Source organism: Osmerus eperlanus, chromosome 13, assembly GCF_963692335.1.
Source record: "Osmerus eperlanus chromosome 13, fOsmEpe2.1, whole genome shotgun sequence".
NCBI lineage: Eukaryota > Metazoa > Chordata > Actinopteri > Osmeriformes > Osmeridae > Osmerus > Osmerus eperlanus.
In genome coordinates this window covers 12340956-12365917 of record NC_085030.1, presented here as the reverse complement: position 1 = coordinate 12365917, position 24962 = coordinate 12340956, and the positions used below count along the sequence as shown (strand labels likewise).

Below are 24962 nucleotides of genomic sequence, written 5' to 3'. Positions count from 1 at the left end.
TTACATTTTTATATCTATTTTTAGGTTTGTGTTTTTGGACTTTACTAGTGACATAAAATCAGATTAAACCCAGAACTGTCCATTAAAAAACTACCTTTCTCTAGGTCTACCAGTCACTACATTTCCCATAATACATTGGCCATGACATATAAATGATTTATTGAGACAATATGTCAAAAGGTAATTGTTGCAACATTAATAAAAATGGGTGTAATAATATTTACTAATACATTCGTTTTTATGATGCCTCGTACAAAATTAACTTTCTTAATCAAGCCATTTGCTGTGGATATTAGGAACACATGCCTGGATTAAGCCTCAATTTGATTTTTTCTCGCTAATATAATGTCATTTGGTATGGCTGTATGCCATGGTTAGAGAATGAGAGGGTTAGAAAAGCTGTCCACTCAGTGTGTATGCACACACGTGTGTGTGTATGTGTGGGTGATCCTTCCCTGGTGGTGAGTAATGCTTGATCTTGGTTGTGTCTCGCGAATAGAGAGCAAGTTCATCAACACACGAATATATAGACATTTGTACAAATGTATATGCACACACTCACACAAAGCTTCCAAACCCCACCAAAACACAGTATGGTTCCACAAACAGACTGTTCCAGCTGACACACAAACACACAAACACACAAACACACACGCTGGCCTGACTCTTCGGTGCCTTATTTATCAGAGTCTTTGCAGAGAACGGGGGAGGGTCTCGCCCATAACTCCAATCTCCCTTTTGTCTTCTCCTCTCTGGTTGATAAAGTAGCTGTCTGTTGTTTTTCTTTGTTATCAGGGATCGCCGTGTGTGCGTGCACGCGTGTGGTTAAGATTCTGTTTGTGTGTGTCAACGCTGCTTCAGTCCCGCCCGATTGTGCAGACTGCAATGACACCAGCACTTCTTAAAGCCTGCTGACTTCTGATGACCTGATGGTCCTCAGTGTGTGCGTGTGTGTGTGTGTGCGTGCGTACCTGCGTTTTACCTTTCTGTGTGTGCGTGCGCTTCAAACGAAAGAGTAGGAACGTACAAAGGGAAAGAACAAGTTGGGGAGAGAGGGGAAGGGATGGATCCAGCGGATGGTTGTTTTGAAAGAAGAACTTCTATATCATAGCAGTGTTTACTTCCTGTGGAGGATAACCAGTTTGAGACGCCGGTATTCCCCTTCTCAAAAGCCCATCCATATAACAACACACATTAACATATGCTAACCTATTGCTATCACCTACTGTTTACAAGCTTATGGACAAACAAACCAGATTGTTTGATTAGAGAATTAGTCTTTTCTTCTTACCTGAGTGTCATTCACTTGTTAGTGTGATTTTAATTACTGAGCATGGATGACAATGAATACGTGTTGTGATGCTAAACAACTATTCAGAAGATAACTGTTTTATAATGAGAGCACTTTTATACACATTTTTGTAGTGACATTTTTGAAGACTTTGAAGACTCCAAAGAGATGCACTCTCTCTGTCTCTATAGAGCCAAATTGATGATCAAGAAATAACTCAGTTTCTATTGCATTTTGATGACTTTTTATCACAGACTGTTACTGTGCAAGACAAACAACCTCTCCTGGGCAATTACAAGTCCATTAAATTCCAGTCTGTTCTATTGTATTACTCAACTATTTGTTGTCTTATTATGTTACATGTTCTATTCTACTCTACTCTACTCGATTATATTCTACTCTACTCTATTATATTATACTCTATTCTATTCTACTGTATTCTGATCTACTTTATTCTACTCTACTCTATTCAATTCTACTGTATTCTATTCTACTCTATTTTCTTCTACTCTATTCTATTCTACTGTATTCTATTCTACCCTATTCTATTGTACTATATTCTATTCTACTCTATTCTACTTAAGCAATAAGGTACTCGAGGCAGTACTTTATCGCCAATAAAGTACGTGTTCAAGGGTGTTGTTAGGCAAACCCTGGAACACGTACTTTATTGGCGATAAAGTACTGCCTCGAGTACCTTATTGCTTTTATAATACGGTTGCCAGCGAAATTATAAATAGTAAATAAATAGTAAGCTGCCTTTCAGCACAAAATAGTTATAGACAACAAACATTGTGTAGCATTTCAGTAGCCGAGAGAAAATAGTCCCTGTAAACAGTGGCTGTTGCTATACAACGGACAAACAGCATTGTGAACTTCACGTTTGTTAGCCTAGCTAGCTAGCTAGATCTCGCAATTGACTTTTCTCATTTCATAAAAGCTGCCTTTAAAATAACAACAATGACAATGGGACACTTTCAATAAAATAATATTTATTTTAAACATTAGGTCTAAACATGTTACGGTTTGCTTATATTGATTTGGATATTTCCACTAATTGTGCATTCATGGAAAACGTTTCTCATGTCCCCTTCGTCTCTGATGACATCGCTTTCGACCACTCTTGCTCACTCTTGCTCTCTCATCTTCGGCTAAGAACTTTTGATGAGTGGTTATAACCACTCATCAAAAGTTCTTCCCCCCAAAAGATCAAGTTAACATGAAACATGTTTGCTTACTGTTAATCTTGAAATGACAACAAAATGACAACGACAACCAAGTGACAACGAAAATTACCAATGACAACCAAAAATGTAACCGTTATTTTGAGTGCGCACTAATATGGAACGCTCCATTTTAAGGCAAATGTAAACAGGCGTACTGTAAACACCTGTACACCGTACAGTACTTTATGCTCAATAAAGCACACCCCGTGACTCACTCTCAACCAATCAGAATGCTTGATTTCAACCACCCGTATTATAATGTATTATATTCTACTCTATTCTACTGTACTCTATTCTACTCTATTCTACTCTATTCTACTCTATTCTATTCTACTCTATTCTACTGTATTGTATTCTACTGTACTCTATTCTAGTCTACTGTATTATATTCTACTCTATTCTACTCTATTCTACTCTATTCTACTCTATTCTACTCTACTCTATTTTACTGTATTCTATTCTACTCTATTCTTTTCCACTGTATTATATTCTACTCTACTCTATTCTGCCAGGACAGGTAGCAGTCCTTCCGTTTGCAGGAAGAGCATCAGTGTTGAGGTGACTGATAGACAGTGTTACACTGTAATGATCTCTGAGTGATATTGTGTTTACAAGGCTGTGTGGTTGGCATGTGTTACATTCAGCACTCTGGGGTTGCTTCCCTCTGCCAACACCAGACAAGAGTCCAAAGTATCCCGGTATGAGCAAGGGTTTGTTAGCTTGGCCCTAGCGATGGGTTCCATTGCACACACACACACACACACACACACACACACACACACACACACACACACACACACACACACACACACACACACACACCCTCTCTGCTCCATGTGTGGACTATTAAACTATTCTCACACACACTCATGTTTGCTGACCCACAGCCCTCTACCCATGCTACCGTGTCAGTTGAGTATTCTGGGTAATGGCCGCCACACAGGGTATATGAGGGGGGGGGGGGGTTAGAGAGAGAGGGAGAGGAGAGAGGTGATAAAGAGAGACAGAGAGTGCTAAATATGACAGCAAGGAAGCTGGGTGAATCCTCAAAAATTAGGCATAGCCACTGTCCAAGTGTATACAGGAGAGAGAAAGAGAGAGTGAAAGAGAGTGAGAGGGCGAAGAAAGTGGGAGTGAAGGAAAACAAAAGAAACAGGAGAGGGAGCGCTGGCAGCCAACGAGGCGTGTTGCTAATAATGCAATAAAACAATCCAGTTGAGCAGTGTGTTTGAGAGTAATGGCGGATAGCTGTTTTTATTTGCAGAGGCTGAGGGTTAATGAATTGGACAACAGTCAAGAACAGCAGTAGGAGGCAGAGGGGAAAATCTGAGTTGTTATTTACACTGCTTGTGTTATTTTCTTTCAAACAAAGTCCGCCCCCCCCTCCCCCCTTCATCCCCTTAACTGGTAACTAATTATCTGTAGAGATGGTCAAATGTATCTACCTGCAGAAGATCGTATTATAACGCAATAGCTGGCAGTTATTTCCACATTTAACTATCATAATTTCAGACAGACAGTGGAAGGTTTAAGTTGGAATCCACTGTGGGTGATGAAGCCACACACCTTGTCCTCACCCTGATCCAGGGACAAATAATGAAATGGAAGAGAACAGATGAGTTTTACTTCTACCTTTGTCAAGACCTTGGCAGAGGAAGGAAAATACTTCTTTCAGCTCTGGAAATGGAGCCGCACACTGGAAAGCCCTTCCTAAGTAACTCCTGATTAATGAGGACCGCTACATTTGAGTTGGACCTGTTTGTAGTAAAAAATGTCACAATAGTCTCCTGTGTAAAGATTTCTGTCAGACACTTTCTCTGGCAGGCAGTGGGCTTTGAGGAGATTTCTTCATCTGTCTCAGTGGTTGTGCTGTAACTCCAGGGTTTTCAGTCTTAGTCATCCATTCCTAGATCTTAATTATGAGCTAATTCTTTATTATTTAGAGATCATCGAATGATTATGGTAAGAAACCTCATTTTTCACTAATCTTGGAATCCTAGACAAGATCATCCTGTTCTGAATATATCTTTTCATAAGTTATACAGTTGTTAAATCTTCCTTTTGATTAAGGACTGTGTATATAATAAATACATAAATATGTAATATCATAATCATTATTATAACTGCCATTTAATCTGATGTAATTATTATTATTGTAAAGAAATAGTGCTATAAACTATCGGCAATCAAAAATACACTTGACTTCAAAACCCATTCATAAGGACATGATATAAACATTGTGTATATAAAATATCTGTCAGTATTAATCCAAGTCATGCTGTTAGGCCAGGATCAAGCTCCCTGTTGACTGCCGATGGGATGCCAAACCCCAGTCAAAAAGCTGATGAATTTGTAGTTTAAGGAATGTCTTCCCAGATATAATGGACCTTTGTATCGCCAGCCCACATGGTATCAATTGGAGCGAGCATTTTTTAAAGGCCTTCTGCTGAGCCAGTCGAACAGAGGGAAGGAGGGATGGATGGAAGGAGGGATGGATGGAAGGAGGGAGGGATGGATGGAAGAAGGGATGCAGGGAGAAGGGGAAGCTTGGCCGAGGCAGGTGGAAAAGGACTGCTGTCAGGAAGATTGAGAGGGAGAAACGGAGGCAGAGGGAGTGAAAGAGAGAGAAAGACCCATGAGCTTTCAAGATGTGATCCTTCAACAACAAACCCAACCAAGCCAGCAGGACTAACCCACGACAGTCAAACAGGCGTGGGGGGGGTCACAACCTCAACACCCGTACTGTTTGTACTTTTCTCCTCAGTTCGACGATTCAAACGGAACCCTTTTTCTTCTTCTTCGGATATACTCAACGGCGATGTCACTCTGTTGACCTGCGCGGCGAGGCGGGTATAGAGAGTAGCGACTGCATGAGTCTGCTCTTGGCAGCTTGGACTGTATCACAGAAGAGGCCAGAGAGAGAGCTTAACTGCCAATGTGTACCTCTGGCAGTCCTTGCAGCAATGCGTAGTGCAGCCTATAAAAGTCTTAATGCAAGCTGACAGCCTCTGGGTCCTCCGGTTCACCGACGGGCCTATCCAGTTGAAACAGGCATCGGTCTTTTCCAAACCTATGCATTTTGAAGTTTATAATTGCCTCTTGTTTTGTGATTTTATTGCCGTGGTAAAACTGGAACGGTACGTGCGTGCGTACATACGTACTTGAGTGTACGCTTCTAAAGGACGTGTATGTTTGCAACTACGACTGCATAGTCTTGTGTGTGTGTGTGTGTGTGTGTGTGTGTGTGTGTGTGTGTGGGTGGGTGTGTGGGTGGGTGTGTGTATAAACGGGCATGTGTGTATGTTTTTCACCAGATAGGGAAAGATCCATGATTCATCACTCCCAGAGCAACTCGATTTCACACAGGAGAAATGGGGGGGAAACCTCGGTATGAAAATATAGCCTTTCTATAAACAAACGTTCTGACCGAGACTTGCTCAGAGCGCTAGTTAGCTAGCTGGTCTCCACCAGTCTCCAGGGCTCCCTGGAGGTGGCTAGTGTGTTGGACCTGGAGCTGGTTCAGCAGGGCCGTCAGCCTAAAAAAATGCCCGGTATTCGAGGCTCCTCCGTGGAGGTCTGTCCAGTGTCTGTCTCTCTCTCTCTTCCCCGCTCCCTCTCTTCCTTCCTTTCCCTCTCTTCCTTTTCCCGTCTCCCTCTCTCTCTTTCCTTTCTCCTCTCTTCCTCCCTCTGCCTCTCTCCCCCCCACTGTCTCTTTTTTCAACATCCCTCCCTCCCTCTCTCCCTCCCTCCAACCCTCTCTCTCTCACCTACTCTCCGAGGGTCTACTATAACAACCCCTGGCTGGATTAATGACTGTGACATTGAGCTAACTCCCATCACATTCATTAGAGAGGCTTGTTAGGGGCTAAGGAGAGGAGTCTGGAGGGGGCGAGCAGAGGGAGCAAAGAGGAGGCTGGGGCTGAGACAAGGGCCACTGGGGGAGGCTGGAGGGTGGGGGGGGGGCTGGGGTTGAGACAAGGGCCACTGGGGGAGGCTGGGGGGGGAGGGGGAGGGGGGAGGCTGGGGCTGAGACAAGGGCCACTGGGGGAGGCTGGAGGGTGGGGGCTGGGGTTGAGACAAGGGCCACTGGGGGAGGCTGGGGGGGGAGGGGGAGGGGGGAGGCTGGGGCTGAGACAAGGGCCACTGGGGGAGGCTGGAGGGTGGGGGCTGGGGTTGAGACAAGGGCCACTGGGGGAGGCTGGAGGGTGGGGGGGGGGGCTGGGGTTGAGACAAGGGCCACAGGGGGAAGTTGGGGGGGGGTACTCTAGGGGAGATGGGATGGATTAGAAAAATGAGATATGAAGACCATTGAGAATTATCATGATTGCATATGTGTGTGTGTGTGTGTGTGCATTGTGGTCCCATCCCATCCCAGACACACTTACCAGCTACAGAGGGATTTAGGTCACCTCTCCACTGGCTGTTAGCTCTCCCGATTACGTGTCTGGAACTTGTTTGCATATTAGGATGAGACAGAGTACTTATTCCTTGGAAGACAAACACACGCACACATCGGCACAAACGCACATGCTCTTTCTCTCTCTCTCTCTCTCTCTCTCTCTCTCTCTCTCTCTCTCTCTCTCTCTCTCTCTCTCTCTCTCTCTCTCTCTCTCTCTCTCTCTCTCTCTCTCTCACACACACACACACACACTCCCACTCTCTCTCTCTCTCTCTCTCTCTCTCTCCTCTCTCTCTCTCTCTCTCTCTCTCATCTCTCTCTCTCTCTCTCTCTCTCTCTCTCTCTCTCTCTCTCTCTCTCACTCTCTCTCTCCCCCCTCTTTATCTCTCTCTCACACATAGGCACACACATTTACACATACACACAAACAAACACATACACACATCCATCAAGGCCTTCCTCTTACCCTGAGAGGGTATTAGCCTGCCAACCTACAGGTGTGCGAGTATGTTTGTGCCTGTGTGTGTGTGTGTGTCTGCTCATTTTTGTCGGTGGACACAGATCAACACAAACCCTCTCCCGCTCAAACACCACTTCATAATTATTCCTGTGGAGAGTCGTTAGCAGTTTAACTGGAGAGAGGAGAGGAGAGCAGGTGTCCTCTTTACGGGCTTGTCTATCGTTTGGCGGAAAAGTTATGGGAAGTGACTCTGCATCAAGTGTGGGCGCACTGTGTGCGACTGTGCGGGAGTGTGTGTGTGTTTGTGTGTACGTGAGCGAGAGAGTGTTGGGAGGGAGATAGATATAAAGACAGCAGATGATCTGAATATGGGGCGGCGGGTGGGGGGGGGGGGGCAGCGAGGCCTAAGGACGTGAGGATACTCCCAAGCACTCTCTGTCCCAGTGGCCAGCTCTCCCCATGCTCCCTCCACCTCCCCTCCAGTCCTCCACCTTGCCTTTCGTCCCTTCCATCTCTCCCCAATGAACACCCCCTATCCCCCTCAGCAGTCCAACTTCTTCTAGTCCACTCTAGTACCCTCCCCAGCATATTACTCTCTTCTCTAGCCCTCTGGTCTTCTTGCCCATGATAGCTCTTCCCAGGGACGTCCCTACCCCCCCCCCCCCCCCACCCCCCCCACCCCTACCCCCCCCCCCCACCCCCCCCCCCCTCTACCCCCCCCCCCGCCCCTCACACACAAGCCCTCACCTCAGTCTCCGATCCTCTCCAGCATACTTCCTAACTTCTCCCCCGGTGCCCCAGCCCTCCTCGTCCTGTCCTCTGCCTCTCTTAAGCCTCCTGATTACTCCGCTCCTCCATAATGCAGGAACATTCAGCCACGGACAGCCAGAAGCCCATGATATATTATACACTGGGACAGAGAGGAGTGTGTAATGTGTGACTGGGTGTGTGTGAGAAGGAGAGGAAGGGGAGGTAGACATGATATGAGGGCTCACGGGGGCCTGATTGATGAAAGTGCATCAACATCTCCTTGGCTGTAAGGTCACACACACACACACACACACAAGGGTCAACGAAGTACTACAACTACAAACATCGCATGTCTCCTGCATATCTCTGAAGCAGTTGTTTGACACAAACACAACCTTTTTTTCGTTTACAGCACATTGTTTGAATCACCACCCTAAGCCTCTCTTAGGGTTCTTGATCTGCTTTGTAGATAAAGAAAAAATGTTTCGCTCCACACACGCGCACATAGCCTCTCTGTCAAAAACAAACACACACTCCAGTAACCAATCCCTTGTTGCTTTGCTGTGTTCTCTGAATGGGGTCTTTGTGGACTCACAAACATGACAAAGTCTGCTCTCCCCCACTTCCACTTGTTCACAGAAGGGTGACTTGAACAGGACCGTCCATATCGAATAAGATGGAACTAGTCTGGCTTTGCATGACTCTTCCTACGTCAACATCTGTGTTCTGATGGCAACGTGACCGACAGTGGAGGCGGAGCCATCTACGTGCCTCAGTATGGATTACAAATGTCATTCATAGATATTCCAGTTCTTGGCAATTACATTCTATGCTCCGAAAAAAAGGAGAAAAACGTCAGCTGTTATCAAATAATTGAAGGGAAATTGTATATTTTGAATCAATTACAGTTTTCTGTAATTGCCACGTAGTAAAACACGACAAAAATGTGCTGGTGAAAGGAAATTATAACGGCATTAACGCTTATGCAGCAAAAAAAAAAAGAGAGAGAGAGAGAGAAGAGAGAGAGAGAGAGAGAGAGAGGAGAGAGAGAGAGAGAGAGAGAGAGAGAGAGAGAGAGAGAGAGAGAGAGAGAGAGAGAGAGAGAGAGAGAGAGAAAGCATAGGGTGCCATAGAACCATAGGGTATATAGCGGTTCAATTATCTCTTGTCTGTGTGTGACTGAAGATCAAAGACAGCTACTTCCCTCCAGCTCTACTGGTGTGTGTGTGTCCCAACACTGGTTTAGCAGTGTGTGTGTGTGTCATACTCCTTTCCCCTCCATCTATTTCTCATCTTCTCCCAACTTATGTAAAGATATTTTTCCTATTTCTAAATTCAACTGGACCATATCTGTGTGTGCATGGGTATGTGGTGTGTGTGTGTGTGTGTGTTTGTAAAGTGTGCGTAGGGGGTGAGGATTGTGGTTGATGATGTCACCAGGTAGTGTCTAGACAGGAGTGGATTTTCTTAGTTGTCTGTTTATTTGCATAAGAGCATAGAGTGCAATGCATGTGTGTACACCTACATGTGCAATGTGCATACATCATTAGTTTGTGGGTGTATGTGTGTATGTGTACTGCAATAAAAACAAAACAGCATACTGACAGACTTGAACACTTCCTCCAACAAAGAGACACTTGAGCAAACTACTGTATCAGTGTGTGTGTGTGTGTGTGTGTATTCACTGCCAATGAAAACACACTCTGAGAGACACACACTCTTTAGGTAGTTCCAACTGTCTGCATTGTGTGGACTAGAAGCTGTAGCCGACATCAATTGCAACTAAACACAGCAGCCATACGATCAGGCTGTTAAGATGACTTTAATGAGTGTCGCTACTCAGCTGGTGTCGCTGTAGAGATTACATTTGGTAACATCTACCAAGCTGTCAAATGACATTCATACCAGTCGCTCTCACACAGAGGAAACAAACGCTTCTGATATGGACTGATGGGCACGCACATTGACCTAAAGAAGCATGCACACGCCTCAGGTGCGCACACACTCATCTCTCTCTCTCTCTGACGGTGGATGCTAAGTACGCTTTCGTGTTTCTGCTACCAATCAAATACAAGTATACACACGGCCAATCTGTGTTTTAGGATCAGTTTACGGACACAACATTGGATGTATGAACATAAGCAGGAAGAAAGTAGAATAGCAGTCGAAGGAAATTCCAAATGAGGTTTTATTCTAAACTATGAAATTTTAATTTAGGAATACATTTTCACACAAAAAAACGGGACAATTCATGTCCTGGGAAAGAATATTAGTGTTCCGGGGCAGTCGCTCAATAAAGAGAACCAGATGGCAGATGGCATCTCTACTAACCCTTATCGTTTTTTCACCAGGGACTTCATGATTGGACTGGTGAAATCGTTACATTTACAGATTTGCACTGGTCTTAGAAAAGAAGCTTATAAATGCTTGTGTATTTCCATTTACATCCAAAATGTTATAGTACTTATTTTGAACAAGATACATTTTCAATCCTGGGTAGGAAAGGTCTTGTGTGATGGAGGAAGGCATACACTATAAAAATGCACTTGTAGGCCTTCTTTATTGAATGGTTTGCGGAAGGGTTTTGTTGGAACATGTGTAGTAGAGTGAAGATGCAGTTGCATGTTTTTTTTTTGTTGCAATAGTAGGCTAAACCTCAAACCCTAACCACTCAAGTGGAATGACTAAGCGTAATGGTCACCAAATTGGGTGGGCAAATTGCTCCCTTGAAAAGAAATATGACAGGCTTGCAAGTCATGATCATGACCATGATTTCAATTTCATTAACCAGTATGTGAAACATTTAGATAAAAGGCAAATAACGTTTCCACTGAACGGACATCTTAACGTTAAGTAATCACGGCAAGACCAAAACATCTAGTTGGAAGCTCTCTTTTTTCTTTTTTTACCGTCAGACAGGGAGTGTGCGGGTTCTGGACAGGGAGATGATGATGTGCTGGGGCACGGTTAGGTCTGTTATTGGGGCTAAATTGGGTCAAACTCGGATATCGGGGCCTTCGCTCTTCTTCAAATATGCATAATGTGACATTTCATATGTAGAGCAGCCCCAGACAGCCAGTCTAATTGGCCCTGGCATTTAATCACACGCTCACGTATTGTCAGCGAACAGAGAAGGAGAGACAGAGGGAGAGAAAGAAGGACAGAGACAGAGAAAGAGAGAGAAATTGATATAGCTAGAAGGAGCTAATAATGGATAATAAAATCCACTCTGGTAATAAGAACAATGAAGAAAAGAAAGAAAGATGGAAAGAAAGAAAGAAGAAAAAAAGTGAAGCTTTAGATATAGAGTAGCAGGGTTTGACTGTTTGATCTTGGCAGTGTTCGCTGTGGCCTCTTTGTGCTATCAAGGAAAGAAAGAGAAAGAGAGAGAGAGAGAGTGTGTGTGTGTGTGTGTCAGAGAGAGAGGGAGGGAGAGAGAAACAGGGTTCCAGCTGACACAACAGCCTCCTTGTAGTCCTGAACCCCCTCATCCACCCCCCCATCCACCCCCTCAGAAGGAGGAGGTGTCAGTGCAGAGGGTGATAACCTGGCAATGCCCACACACAAAAGCTCTTCCTCCTTTTTTCCTTTCTTTTTTCTTGAGATCTCTTTGTCTGAAAGGACTAGAACAGAGCAGAACAGAGTTCTTTTTTATTCCCCTTTAAGAAGCAGACACTTTTCCCGAAAGAATGAGCAATTTTGTTCTCCTCTCTTCGATTCTTTCTTCATTCTATTGGATCCCGTTCTATTGAATCACTGTAGCACATGGGTGCATGTGTGTGTATGTGGGCATGAGTGTGTGTGTGTGTCAGCCATGGAACTGCGAGTCCAGATGCCTGCACATGGTGCCCAAACGGAGGAGAATGGTGATCTGGCACAGGGGCCGAGTGGCACAGCTGGTTCTGTGTGTGTGTTGATGCTGGCAACGAGATAGCCTGGCATGGGTTGGCCTGGCACGGGTTGTGCTGGTACAGCTAGCGTGGCACCACCGGCTTGGCACACAGCTGTTCGCTGCACTGACACGATTTAGTCCTGCGTCACACATCGCCGTGACTGACTCAGAGCTGTGAATACTCTCTTCTTGTCTATACATTTGTTTCATCGCCACTAACTCACCATCACAGCAGTTTTTCTTGTCTTTATTGAACCGTCACATATTTGTCAAAACGTTTCTTTGTCTGATTTTATTTTCATCTTTAACCAAATCCAACATAACGTTTTGGTGAAATTATTTGTTTCATAACCAGGAACCCACAGAAAGTCAACATGTATTTTATCGAATCATCTTAAACATACAATACATTTGGAATGTGTCTGCCGTGATAAGATCAAGAAGCGCAAACAGTCGATGTGTTTATGAATGATACGGAGAGATGTGAGAACTAGACTTCTCTTCATATAGTCCTGTCTCTTGCCATTATATTATACTCCCGATTCCCAACCTGTAGGCCACAGTCGACTAGTTGTCCGTTAGGATAATACAGGTGGGCCGCCAAACCAATGAAAAATTAAATATGAAAAATAAATATAAAAATATGTATATATACTGTTGGTAAATTATTATAAGAAGTCTTACTAATTTTAAAATGATATTTTGCCTTTAATTCATCATGACCGAAATGCCAATAGTTCACCGGAAGATCTAGACCTGGCCTATTTTTTTCACGGAAATAATTATCACTGTCGTGTGCATAGCCAATATAGCAGTTTGCTATTTAATGTTATGTTATATGAAACTCAGTGTTTCCCCTACCATTATATTAGGGGAGCGCCCCGCCCCCCCCAACGGCCCCCCCGCCACCCCTGGAAGGTCAAGTAAAAAAAAAAAAAACTTTCCTATAAAACAGGTCTATAGCTTGCACTTTTATTAAACAAACTAAATGGCCTTATATTATTTATCTTATTTACACAACGGTATGTCATTTCTGTCTCTACATGGTCGCCGTTGCCAACCCCCCCCCCCGCCCCCCAAAGCTGTAAACCTAGGGGAAACACTGAAACTATAGGAATGGTTGTAGTTAAGCAGGTTACCTCTCTCTACAATGTGTGCCTACTGTGGCGCTGATGGACACTTTGTGTTCTTTGATCGCTCAAATACATTTTGCCGTGAAAGACAACCGTGGTGTTGTTAAACATGTGTGATAAGCGCGAATGAAGTAAACGGATGTGTTGTTGGGGGGGCAGCGAAAATATTTGAGCTATGCAAGTGGGCCGCAAAGTGGAAAAGGTTGAGAATGGTAAACACATCCAACAGGGCAATTACTGTGTGTGGTGTGTCTGCTGGGGAGGGGAGAGAAGGGTTTCATTCTTGTCACGCGTGGAAGAGAGAAGCATGTCACAGGCCTAAACATGTTTGAAGTATGTTGTTGTGTCTATAGACAGGCGCACACTACAACCTAGGTACAGTGCCAGCTTTGACAACTGACTGTGTTGTGTAATGGTGGATGTATTTGATTGGAGATGGACACACTAGGTATCTTCATCTGTCTTTGTTGCATGCTGTCTGGAATGGCAGGGTTTTGACTTTAGAAATGCTGTTTGTTTTTTAGTAGTGTAATTTTTCCCCAGATGTCTTGAATTGTCATTGAGCGATAATCATATCAGAAAATTAGGCGTGTAGGATTGGGGATTTCCCCTGTGCCAAGGTTGGCACTTCAAACAAAGCTTTGTGTGTGCCGCCTGTCAGTTCTTCTCCCATCCCCCTCTTCCTTCTCATCCTCATCCCCCACCACCCCTCCCTCCCTCCCTCCCTCTCTCCCTCCCTCCCTCCCTCCCTCCCTCCCTCCCTCCCTCCCATCCTCCCACCCTCCTCTTCTCTTGCTACCCCCCTCCCTCCTCCTCCATCCACCTCCTCTCCTCCCCCTCGCTCTCCTCCCGTACTACCCCTCACCTCCCCCTCCCACTTCCTCCTCCTCCCTTTCTCCATCTCTCTCCAGTCTCCGGGGTGAGTCTCGATAGCCTCAAGTGGCGCCCTGCTATTGTCCTTCCTCCCCTCATCTCCTCCTATTCAGAACCTCAGGCTGCCGAAGAAGGCAGCATTTGGAATGACGCCCACCTGGAAATTTCACGCAGCCGTTGCGTTTTTTTTGTGTTTTTTTTGTGGGATTCTAAGAAACAAACAAAAAAAGCACTCGGGCGACCGTACATTCTCCCAGACCTTTGTCACGTCGTGCAATAAAGCATAAAGAGCCACGTGCCGTCAGCAAACCTTTGTTGTAGGTGCAGTGGAGATGAGACAAAGAGAAGAGGAGATGTCAACAGCCTATCGAGATGCTGCCTTTGTCTCTCCCTCAGATCTGGTGACCTCAGGAGGCTTCCTCCACTTAACATCCCCCCCAGTCCCTCCTTCCTCATCAGCACCCTCTCTCCATGGAAGACCAGATCTCCACCTTCCCTGGCCCAGCGCTAATAGTGCAGATAAGCTGGTCCGTCTAATTACAAACCAGTGGAATGATTTGTAACAAGAGCCTAAACGGTTTGCTGTAGTTTTAATTAGTTGGCGCTTGAAACAAATAATTGCCGCTTTCATCGGAAAATCGGCGAGTGGCGTTCTTTTTTGGAGGCTGCACAAGAAGGACGGAGACATGGCACCGGGTGTCACTTTGAGCGGGAGGGTATTTGGGGTGCACGGGTGTGTGTGTGTGTGTGTGTGTGTGTGAGAGGGAGAGAGAGCAAGGGAAGGAGTGTTCATGTGTGTGTCTGTCTGTTTGTCTCTCTGGAGGTGCTTGTGTGTGTGCAGGTCCATACATTCTCTGTGTGTGCGTGGACGTATGTGTGTCTCGAGCAGTGCACTGGGCTGCGGGACAGAGGCAGTATGCGTGGAGGGAGAGTGTGTGTAGGAGGGGTGGCGGGTTGCAGGGAGAAAACCTGGGTGTATTTGGTTATCTTCCAAGTGCAGCGTAGCTCAGCCCAGATTAAATTCACAGGCTTTACCCTGGATATCAGTATATTAGCTTTTCTATGTTGTGTTGGGAGGGAGGGGGCGGGGGTGGGACCCAAACTGCCTGGGGAGGACAAGTGGGAAAAAAATAATAATAACGAGAGAGAGAGGAGAAGAGAAAATACTGCCAATGTCACATTTTTACCCTGAACATCATCATCACCATCACCATCATCATCATCATCATCATCATCGCTGTAAACCTCCTCTTGCTTTCTCTGCTGTTATGACCATGGGCTGAATAAGCAGCAAAAGTAATTTGAGGAAAAAATCTCATCCTATATCCCATAGGAGTGAAAAATAACTATACAGATGGAGTGCCGTGTGCGGCGTAATATATGTTACTACTGGAGCCACTGCTTGTAGGGAATTTATAAAAAAGTACACACACACGTATGCGCCTATACTTCCACACAAAACACACACACATTCGCACCCCCACACATAAAGCACATACACACACGTGCCTCTCTAGTCTGATAGCTCTGTGTTAATTACCTGCTCTGGCCCCGCACTACAGCTCCATCTCCTACAGAGCTGCTGAGCCAGGGGGCTGCTATGACACTCACGCTCGCTCCTCTGACTCACTCGCACACACACACACACACACACACACACACACACACAAACACACACAGGCACCACAGTGACAGCTGTAAATTTGATCTATCGGAGTGTCGGGGCTCACTGGCAGGTGTGTTGGCGGCGGCAGTGTAAAGATAACTGACATCTTGCTGTCATTACCGACAGCCCCTCTCCCGTCAATCTCTCCTCCTTTTCTCCACTCCCCCACTCCCTTTTTGCGGTTCTTCTTACCATTAGGAGACCGAGGCCTTGTCTCCCTCTCTCCCCCAGGTCTCCCTATCCAGATGTATTTGCTGATGGATTAAATGTTTTGGACAAGGAGTGCCAGGCATGGAACGGGGGGGGGGAGAGGGCGAAAGAGAGGGCAGGCTGGAGACAAACTGATTCTTTCTTCTCTTCGTCCTCTCCCCATCTATTACTGACACTGCTCCCTATCCTCACACGAGCTCCAGGCGATCCCGGACGGATTCTACCAGAATTGTGAATCTACTTCTTAGCAGTTGCGGTGGCAGTTTTTGTCCTGGTTTTCCTTGTTTGATTGTGTTGGGTGTTTTGTGTGGATTTTGTTTGTGTACTAATGCAAATAAGGTTTGACGGGTCTAAGTAGACCTGTCTATGACTGAAGGGTAAACGATAGAAGTGTCTATTTGAATCGGCAAAAATACTGCTTGCGGGATAAACATTCCTTGGCTGGCTGTGTTAGACCAGCAATCAGCCTGGTGTGTCATATATTCATACGTAGGTGACAGTTCCTTTTTCTCTCAAAGAGTGTGTGTGTGTGTGTTGCATGTGAAGGCATCATCTGCTTAGCGTCAGCCTTGGCCCATTAGACAGATTTGGGCTTTGCTCCTCATTCTTTCAGGGAGAGAAAGCTTTGACTGTCTCTTGGGTGCCAGCTGGAATCATTCTGTCAGTCTGTCAACCTCTGGATGTGTCTCCCTCTCTGACTCTCTGTCTCTGTCCCCTCTCCTAGTTCTGCCTCAGAAGTTCACTTGAAAGTGACTGTATTCTTGCATAAACAGTACTAACTTCATCCTCTATGTTTAGAAATGTAAACACACATTTACGTGGAAAAAGCAGAGATTGCGTCGACATGACAACAGACTCTAGAGACCCCTTCTTCCTCTGTCCTCTCCCTATGTCCTGTCTGCCGCCGGAATCCCGTCACGTTTTTGCAAAACGCGGTAACTTGACGTGTCCTCTCTCTCTCCTTCCCCATGTTCCCGTGGACGTGGCGTCGGCAGCCATTTTGAGCCGGACCGCAGCGCTCTGAAGAAGAGAGAGTGGGAGAGGAGGACACAGGAAGTGCAACAGGACGAGGACCTCTTCTCCACTGGCTTCAACCTGTTTGGAGAGCCCTACAAGGTGTGGTATGACATGTGTGTGTGTTTTGCGTGAGAGGGAGTGCTGTTGTGTGTGTGTGTGTGTGTGTGTGTGTGTGTGTGTGAAAGAGGGGTAGGTGTGTGTGTGTTGAGGCTGGGAGGGCATTCTGGTGAGGCTGGGGGTGGAGATGGGCTGAGGGGAGGGGGGATGTGTGTGGTTTTGAAAACATTTGAGGGGAGGGTAGATGTAATCATATGTGATGAAGCTGTTACACAAAGTCACCCCCTTCTGCCAGACGAATCTGTTGATGTGTGAGGTATCACACACACACACACACAAGCACGCGCGCACACAGATGGCTTACCGGTACTGTGTGTATAGAAACAGTATTCCATATAAAGGCTACCAGCAGATTGGTCTATGCTTGGTCCATATGGACTGTTACTGCTTGTCAAATCCACTGAAGATATCTGACTACACATCATATGCGTTGTCTTAAATACCAGATTGTGTTCATTCAACCCTTATTTATCTGGAGTGATATCATGTTGATAAACTTATATATTTTATGTATTGTTACTCCAAGAGAGTATCATGATATTATAAAGCGTGTAACTGGAGTTTGATGAAGATGGATTGGTGAATGGTAGCCTCGTGCGTGAGTGTGTGTGAGCGTGTTTGTGTATCCTATATAATTTGCTGAGATCCTGCCCTGGGCTCTAGGGTGAGTACAGTACAGATATGCACGTGACTGACAAAAAGCTGTGTGGACGATATTCTCTCTCTCTCTCTCTCTCTCTCTCTCTCTCTCTCTCTCTCTCTCTCTCTCTCTCTCTCTCTCTCTCTCTCTCTCTCTCTCTCTCTCTCTCTCTCTCTCCCCCTCTCTCTCTCTCCCCTCTCCCCCCCCTCTCTGCCCCTCTCTATCTCCCCGCTCTCTCTCTCTCTCTCTCTATCTCCCCCTCTCTATCTCCCCTCTCTCTCTCTTTCTCTCTCTCTCTCCCCTCTCTCTCTCTCTCTCTCTCTCTCTCCCCCCCATCTCTCTCTGTGTGTGTGTGAGTCACAGACGTGCTAGTGAGTCTTGGTCCCGGTTGTCTCCTACACAACAGAGTAGCATGTGACACATGTATTTGATACTAGCTGTGGTCTGGTGACACATGGTTCCAGAGGAGGGGGTGAGAAGGGTGTGCGTGCACGTGTGTGCACGTGTGTGCGTGCACGTGCATGCACGTGTGGGTTTGTTTTCTTTGTGCACGGCCTTTCAGGAACAGAACATCTGAGTAGCGTGTAGAAAAGAATACAAATGACTAGAATGTTCTCTGGGAGTTGATCACAATCACCATCAGTTCCCTTAATTGAGATACAAATGCTACATCATGGACATATTGTGTGTAAAATTACATACATTACCCCAATCTGTCCACCACATGTTTTCGAGTGTGTGTGTGTCCGCATGTCTGTGTGATGAATTTGTCTTGTCCTGCTGTGTTCCTGGTTTATTTTCTCTGTCCTCAACCTTGATTGGTCATTTAGAAGAGATTAAAATGGACACGGCTAATTCCTCATCACATGTGATTGGTTAAAGCCATTATTGTGGTGGAAAGCTCCACTCAACAGCCTTGATATCCTTGTGAATAGCTTTCAAACAGGCCGTAAATGGTGTGTGTGCGTGTGCGTGTGTGTGTGCGTGCGTTTTAAGGATAGAAGGTTGGGAACCTGTCCATCTCTTCTCTCTGAAGCAGCAGGAAGGGCTAGTGACAGTGCTCTTTGAAGGCTAATTAGCCCTGTCACACACAAGTCACTTCACTAAGATGCCAGTTTGGGGGGGAAAACACATGCACTTTTCTTTTAGACAGCAGCTCTTCCTCTTCTCCTCTCATCTTCTCTCCTCTCATCTTCTCTCCTTCTCTCTCCTCCTCTCCTCTCCTTCTCTCCTCTCATCCTCTCTCCTCTCTGCTCCTCTCCTCCCCTCTCCTTCTCTCCTCTCATCCTCTCTCCTCTCTGCTCCTCTCCTCCCCTCTCCTTCTCTCCTCTCCTCCTCTCTCCTCCTCTCTCCTCTCCTCTACGTCCCCTCCCTCCCTTCCATGTTTCTCCTTTGCGGTGTTTAACTACTGTTTGTAGTTTCCTCCACATCTCAAGTCTCCATTAGTTAATCCCCCAGTTTAATCCTGTCTAATGGAGCTGTGCTGTTAACAGCTATTTGGGAGTGATTGACTTGAGCTCTCCTCCCCACCGCTTCATTCAGGCATCTAGAGAGACACCCCAGCTCTGCAAGGCCTCCCTGGACCCTTAGCCCTCAGCTCAAACGCAGAGTACACACACACAGAGACTAACAATTTCACACACACACCTACGCTCTCTGAAACAAATATATGCACCCTGACTTGGAGGCAGGCATGCTCACATACAAAGAGCGCACACCCAGAGCGCTGGTCCACACAGCGCTGCTCCAGAGAGCGCTCTGTCACCAGTGGATGTGCAGCAGCGTCCCCTTAGGACCTGCAGCTCCAGGTGGACAGGCCTCTGGGAGAGCCACGCTGTTTAAAAGCCTCAAAATCCCCTGCCAAGGTCAGGGAGTTGGTCCGCAGCCAACCTGCTTCTCTCCTTCTCCCTTCCCTGCCCCCTCTCTTCTCCTATTCTCTCCTCCCCCTTTGCTCTCCTCCCCTCCCCTCCCCTCTCCTCCATTCATTTCCTATCCTCTCCTCTCTCTCCTCTCTCCCTTTCAATGCTCTGCTCCTCTCCTCTCCTAGGCCTTCCACCCCTCTAGGCAAACATTATCTCTATCGGCCTCCTCAGCCGTTCTTTCCCATCCATCCCTCATCCTCCTCTCCCCTTCTCCTGCCCCCCCCCCCCCTCCCCTTCTCTTTCTATGCTGAGTCAAGACCTTACAATGTCAACGGGGAAACAGCGGCCAAGTTCTACCCTCCACTCCTTCCCCCCCCCGTGTGTCTGCTCTCCACCTTCCTCTTCCCCCCCGTGTGTCTGCTCTCCACCTTCCTCATCCCCTCCCCTTTTTCCTTCCTCCAAATGGTATTCCACAAATGTGTTTTGTGTTCCTCTTCAGCTGTCGTATGTTTAATTCATGAGGGAGAGGCAGATTCGAGGAGATAGAGAAGGGGAGATTAATTTATTCAAACATTAACTTTCCCTCGCTCTTTCTCTGTCTCTCTCGCTCGCTCTCTCTCTCTGGTGGAGGAGGACAGGAGAGACAATGGGAGTGAGGATCTGTCCTCCTTACAGTATCTCTTTCTTTCCTGTCTCCCCTCTCTCTGTCCGCTAAATGTTATCAGGGTATGGTTGGGGGTGGGTATATGCTTGCATATATGTATGTGTGTGTGTGCGCACTTCTGTGTGTGAGTGTGCGGGCACTTGCCACGCGAGTCTGTGTGTGAGTGTGTACACACATGTGCTTGCCGGAGTTCCTGTGAACATCCATGGATGTTTGTGTCGTGTGTGTTTGAGTGTGTGTGCGTGCGTGCATTTTCCCCTATGTGTGTGTGCAGTCAAAACCAAACACGGTTGTCTGTAGCAACCTCACGCGTACATCTAGCAACATCTTGAAACCTCACGTGCGCTCGTATTCTTGCTTTACTCTGCTCTCATTAGCGCTCTATTGATTTCAAATGATGCAGTGCTGTGGGCTTACTCATGTGAATCCAGATGGAGGCTCCTCACTGCAAACAGTGATGGTAATGCTAACGACCGCTTGCTGTTGTTGCCGGGGCTGGGAGAACAGTGATTTTATGATTTGGGTGGAATGGTTTGGTCAACAGTATAGCGAAAGCTCGTTGAAATCGACATGAAACGCTTTGGCAAGATGAGCGTATTTGATCTGTGTTTGACTCTGCGAAAGCTTCTCCAGAAAGCTCTCTTTCCTGGTGAGCGACCCCACTGTAGGTTTTCAGATTCTGATTTGGTTTCCGAACCAGTTAATTATTAGAATCCGGTGTGTTGGATAAGTGTTTGAACAGAAAGCCTCCGCTCTGGAGGGTATCTATTCAGGAGCAGGGTTGGAGACCTTTTCAGGATGTAGGAAACATAAGAGAGAGTAATGAGTTTTGGGGGGAAAAGTTTGACTGAGAGACGAGGTGTGGATGTTTTTCATCAAATGGAAATTTTCCATCTGAGTCGTGGACTAGTCTTATCTCGTGTCTGGAAGCACTACTTATTATGCACTGTACTATTTCCATTGCTATGTCATTCGCTGTCCTTAAAACTGTTAATTGCTCTATTAGCAATTTAGCAAAAGCTTTAAGGTGATAGATCTCCACACAACTATCCCCTAGGCTATTATGGCTTTATAGGCTACTTTACTGAGGTGTTCCCTGGGGTCAGAGGTTAAGACGTTAGGGCTAGCAGGTAGCAGAATTGTGTACATGCTAGTGGTATTTGGAGGTCAAGAGTGTAACCACCCAGCAGATTATCCCTGTCTGTGGAGCAGTGGAGCCTGACTATTCACCCACACACACACACACACATTCATTCTAGCACTCACTAAAACACAGACACACACACACTCCATGGGCCATTGACCATTGATCGTTTATCGACTGTGATGCTGTTAATGTTGATGAGGATAAACAGACACTGTTGTCCGACACAGTAGGGGACAGCTGAGCTAGCTCAGTGTAGAAGATCCAGCACCTTTACTGCCCATTAACATGGACATCCAGTGTGTCAGCAGCACAGTGATGCTGACAGGCAACACAAGCCCAAACTCAAGAACAGATACCTTGACAAATATTGCATTTCGAGAGGGTTATAGGCTACAGATTGTAACAAAGGTCATTCAGAACAAGCCCCTTGCGAGGGGATGCCCCTGGCTGTATGTTTGTATGTATTTCATCACACACGAATGTCCTTGTCTAATGGGAGGCATAAACTCCGCTCTACATATTTATCTCACTTTCCTCTGTTGCCTTTGAGTAACCTAATTACAACCGTGTACCAAGTGCACACGCATACACACACACACACACACACACACAGACGTGCACAACCCGGCGGTCGCATTGTATCGTGCGAGCGGAATTAATCTTCATTTGCCGTCTCTCCAAATAGACAGCGATGCGTTTCACATCTAATTCCTGTTTACATAGCGACGCATATTAGCATAATGCATCTTTTAGCGCAATTGTACTAGCTTCTTAGAGCTGCGCTCAACACATCAAAGATTCGGCTAAATGCAGTTTAGAAACGGAAATAATAGTCGTGAGTGTGTGTTGTGACAAAATGCAGGCTGTAAGGGCTGTAAGGAGTTTATGGGTGGTTACGTTTCGAGAGTTTTGAAGTGAGTTGTGATGTTTGAGCAGAAAGAAAATGATTATTCAAAGGACTTTTGTTGTGGAAAATATGTTTTATCCAAACATATCCCCTGTCTGCCTCTGACAGAGAATGAGAAGATGAATGCGGCATAGAACATATAAAACTACACGGTGTGAATTGTGAGATTACAAGATCGTTCTGGTGGGAGGTTCAAGGGAATTAGGAATATCTTTATCACTCACCCCCCCCTCCCCTCCTTCTCTCTCTCCGTCTCTCTAGACAAACAAAGGCGATGCCCTTGCCAATCGAGTGCAGAACACCTTGGGGAACTACGACGAGATGAAGGAGCTCCTGACCAGCCACTCCAACCAGAGCCACCTCGTTGGCATCCCCAAGAACTCCGTCCCCCAGACCCCCGGCCCGGAGAGGAACCCCGCCGACCAGGCCGGCTTCTTCCAGCCCGAGGCCCAGAGAGGAGGGGGCAGAGCAGGCACAGCAAGCGGGAGCCTCCACACCACCTCCACCAGCTCTGGATCCATGCCCCCTCCCCCCATCTTCCTCCAGCTCCTCCTCCAGCTCCTCCTCCTCCTCTTCGTCTGGTGGCCTCACGCAAGGGCACCAGAGCTCCAAGAAGTCCCGGTCGTCCGAGGGGAGCAGGGGAGGTCACGGGTCGAGTGGTGCCCAGGGCCAGGGGCTAGGTCTGGGGGGTTGCAGGGGAAAACCCCAGGTCCAGGACACCCAGAACCAGAGACACGAGGACCTGTTCAGCATCCAGGCCGACAGCCTGATTGGCACCAAGGCAGACTCCAGCCCCGCCTCTTCCTCCTCTAGCTCCTCCCTACCCAGGAGACATGCCCCGCCCACCAAGCCCAGCTCCTCCTCCTTGGTCCTGGAGCACCTTAAATCCTCCCCGTTTGAGCAGGAGGCGGGGTCTCACATCTCCTCGTCCCCATTGGCCTCCACTTCCCTCCTGGCACGCCCAGCGGCCTGACCCACGCCCACGGCAAGTGGTTAACCACACCCACCTTCCGGGGACTCTGGCTGTGAAGCCCAGTGCTCCCTTACAAAAGCCCACCGCCTATGTCCGCCCTATGGACGGGCAGGACCAGGTGCCCAACGACTCACCTGAGCTCAAGCCCCCCCTAGAGGTGGGCGACGGGTACACAAACCCAGCCTACGGTTCAAGCACAGCCAGCTCCAAGAACAAGCTGCCCAAGCTGACCCTAACCCAGACAGGAGAGGTAAGTGGCTTTCCTCCCCTGGTTTTCTACAAAGACTGGCTTTGGTTCGGCAAGCTAGGCAGGTTCTTTGCGTGCTGGTTGACATTGGGCTTGCAGTGCGTAACTGCGGTGGTTTGGTGAGCTGCACCGGAGTCAATGTGCTTCATTCTTCGTTTTTCGTTCTGTAGAGTATTGCAGTTGGCAACATAGAGTGTATAAAGTCCTGGCTTGTGTTAAAGTGCAGTTTAAAGTGCAGTGGACCATTTAGAATGTGTTCTCTTTGTTAGGTCATCTGGCACCAAGGCTGCATCAGATAAGAACTCACTCGCTCTCTTCTCTCTTCAACTCTCTCTTATTTAATCTCGATCTCTCTTCACCTCCATCTCTCTCTGTTCTCTCTCTCTCTCTTCTTCTCATCTCTTCTCTCTCATCTCTATCTTCTCTCTCTTCTCTCTCTCTCTCTCTCTTCTCTCTCTCTCTCTCTCTCTCTCCATCACTCCCCCCTTTTTCAGTCCCCGTCTCTCTCTCTGAGGTCTGTTTCTCATTAAGTCCCTGGCTCTGCCTCACATTGACATCAATGAGACAGGAGAGACAGACAGAGAGACAGAGAGAGAGAGAGTACATTAATTGTCAGATCCTGTATTTAACTCCCCTGCCTTGCCAGTGCAGACATCTGACATGTCCGTTGGTTTTGATCTCACTCGCAGTCCAAATATCAATCCCATTAATAGCAGAGAATAAATGCAGCCCCCCAAAACGACCTCGTCACTCGCGTTGTGGAGGGGAATGTTCCGGTGGAAACCACCCTGATGCCGTGTCTGCTTTGAAGGTGGTTTGGCGATGTATCAGTCAAGCAGTGATTAATGTGTTTCAACAGATCCCAAGAACATGGCGCGTGTTTTTGTTTATACTCCGTGTGAAAGCTGAGGGCTGAGAGCCTGTTAGGTAACCATCGGTGGGGTCAGACAACCCCAGAAGTTGAGTCACGGTGTTCTGAAAGGTTATCTCAGCTCTGTGTGTTCGAAAACACACACAACAGTGGCCAGACAGAGAGACAGACAGGCAGATAGGCAAGCAGACAGGGCAGACAGAAAGTCAGACAGGCCATCGAAAGAGATGCCATTTCGCTCAACCACTGAACAAGCGCATTACCACATCGAGCAGGACAGCTGTGAGAGGCTCCCCAGGTTACCACTGTAGAGACATTGTCCTGTCCTGTCGCACTGTGTTACCATTACGGACAGCTTGTTCGGTGTTGGACCCGCTTACCTCAAGAGGAACTCCTCCTTTCCCCATCAGCATATTCTTCTGCTTCTCTTGATTTCCTCACGCATTTAATCCAAAAGAGCATTTTGCTATGAATCAGAAGGGTCAATTAGGCTAGGTCAATAAATTGCTCATTGCGCTGATTCATTTGCAGTGGGAGTTAATTTTCTGTACGGCCTTACTCCAACAATCAGCCCCCTTCCAGCCCCTACCAGTACCTGCCTCTCCACCAGTGTCACA

At 46.9% G+C, this 24962-nt stretch overlaps 1 protein-coding gene across 1 annotated transcript in view; it reads left to right on the top strand.

Annotated features, from left to right (window-relative positions):
- aff2 (AF4/FMR2 family, member 2) overlaps window positions 1–24962 on the top strand; it is a 93245-nt gene that overhangs the window by 20877 nt on the left and 47406 nt on the right. Inside the window, 5 exon segments of the mRNA XM_062476929.1 lie at window positions 16896–17016; window positions 22516–22798; window positions 22830–23260; window positions 23262–23593; window positions 24917–24936. Of these exon segments, the coding sequence (XP_062332913.1) occupies window positions 16896–17016; window positions 22516–22798; window positions 22830–23260; window positions 23262–23593; window positions 24917–24936 (1187 nt within the window).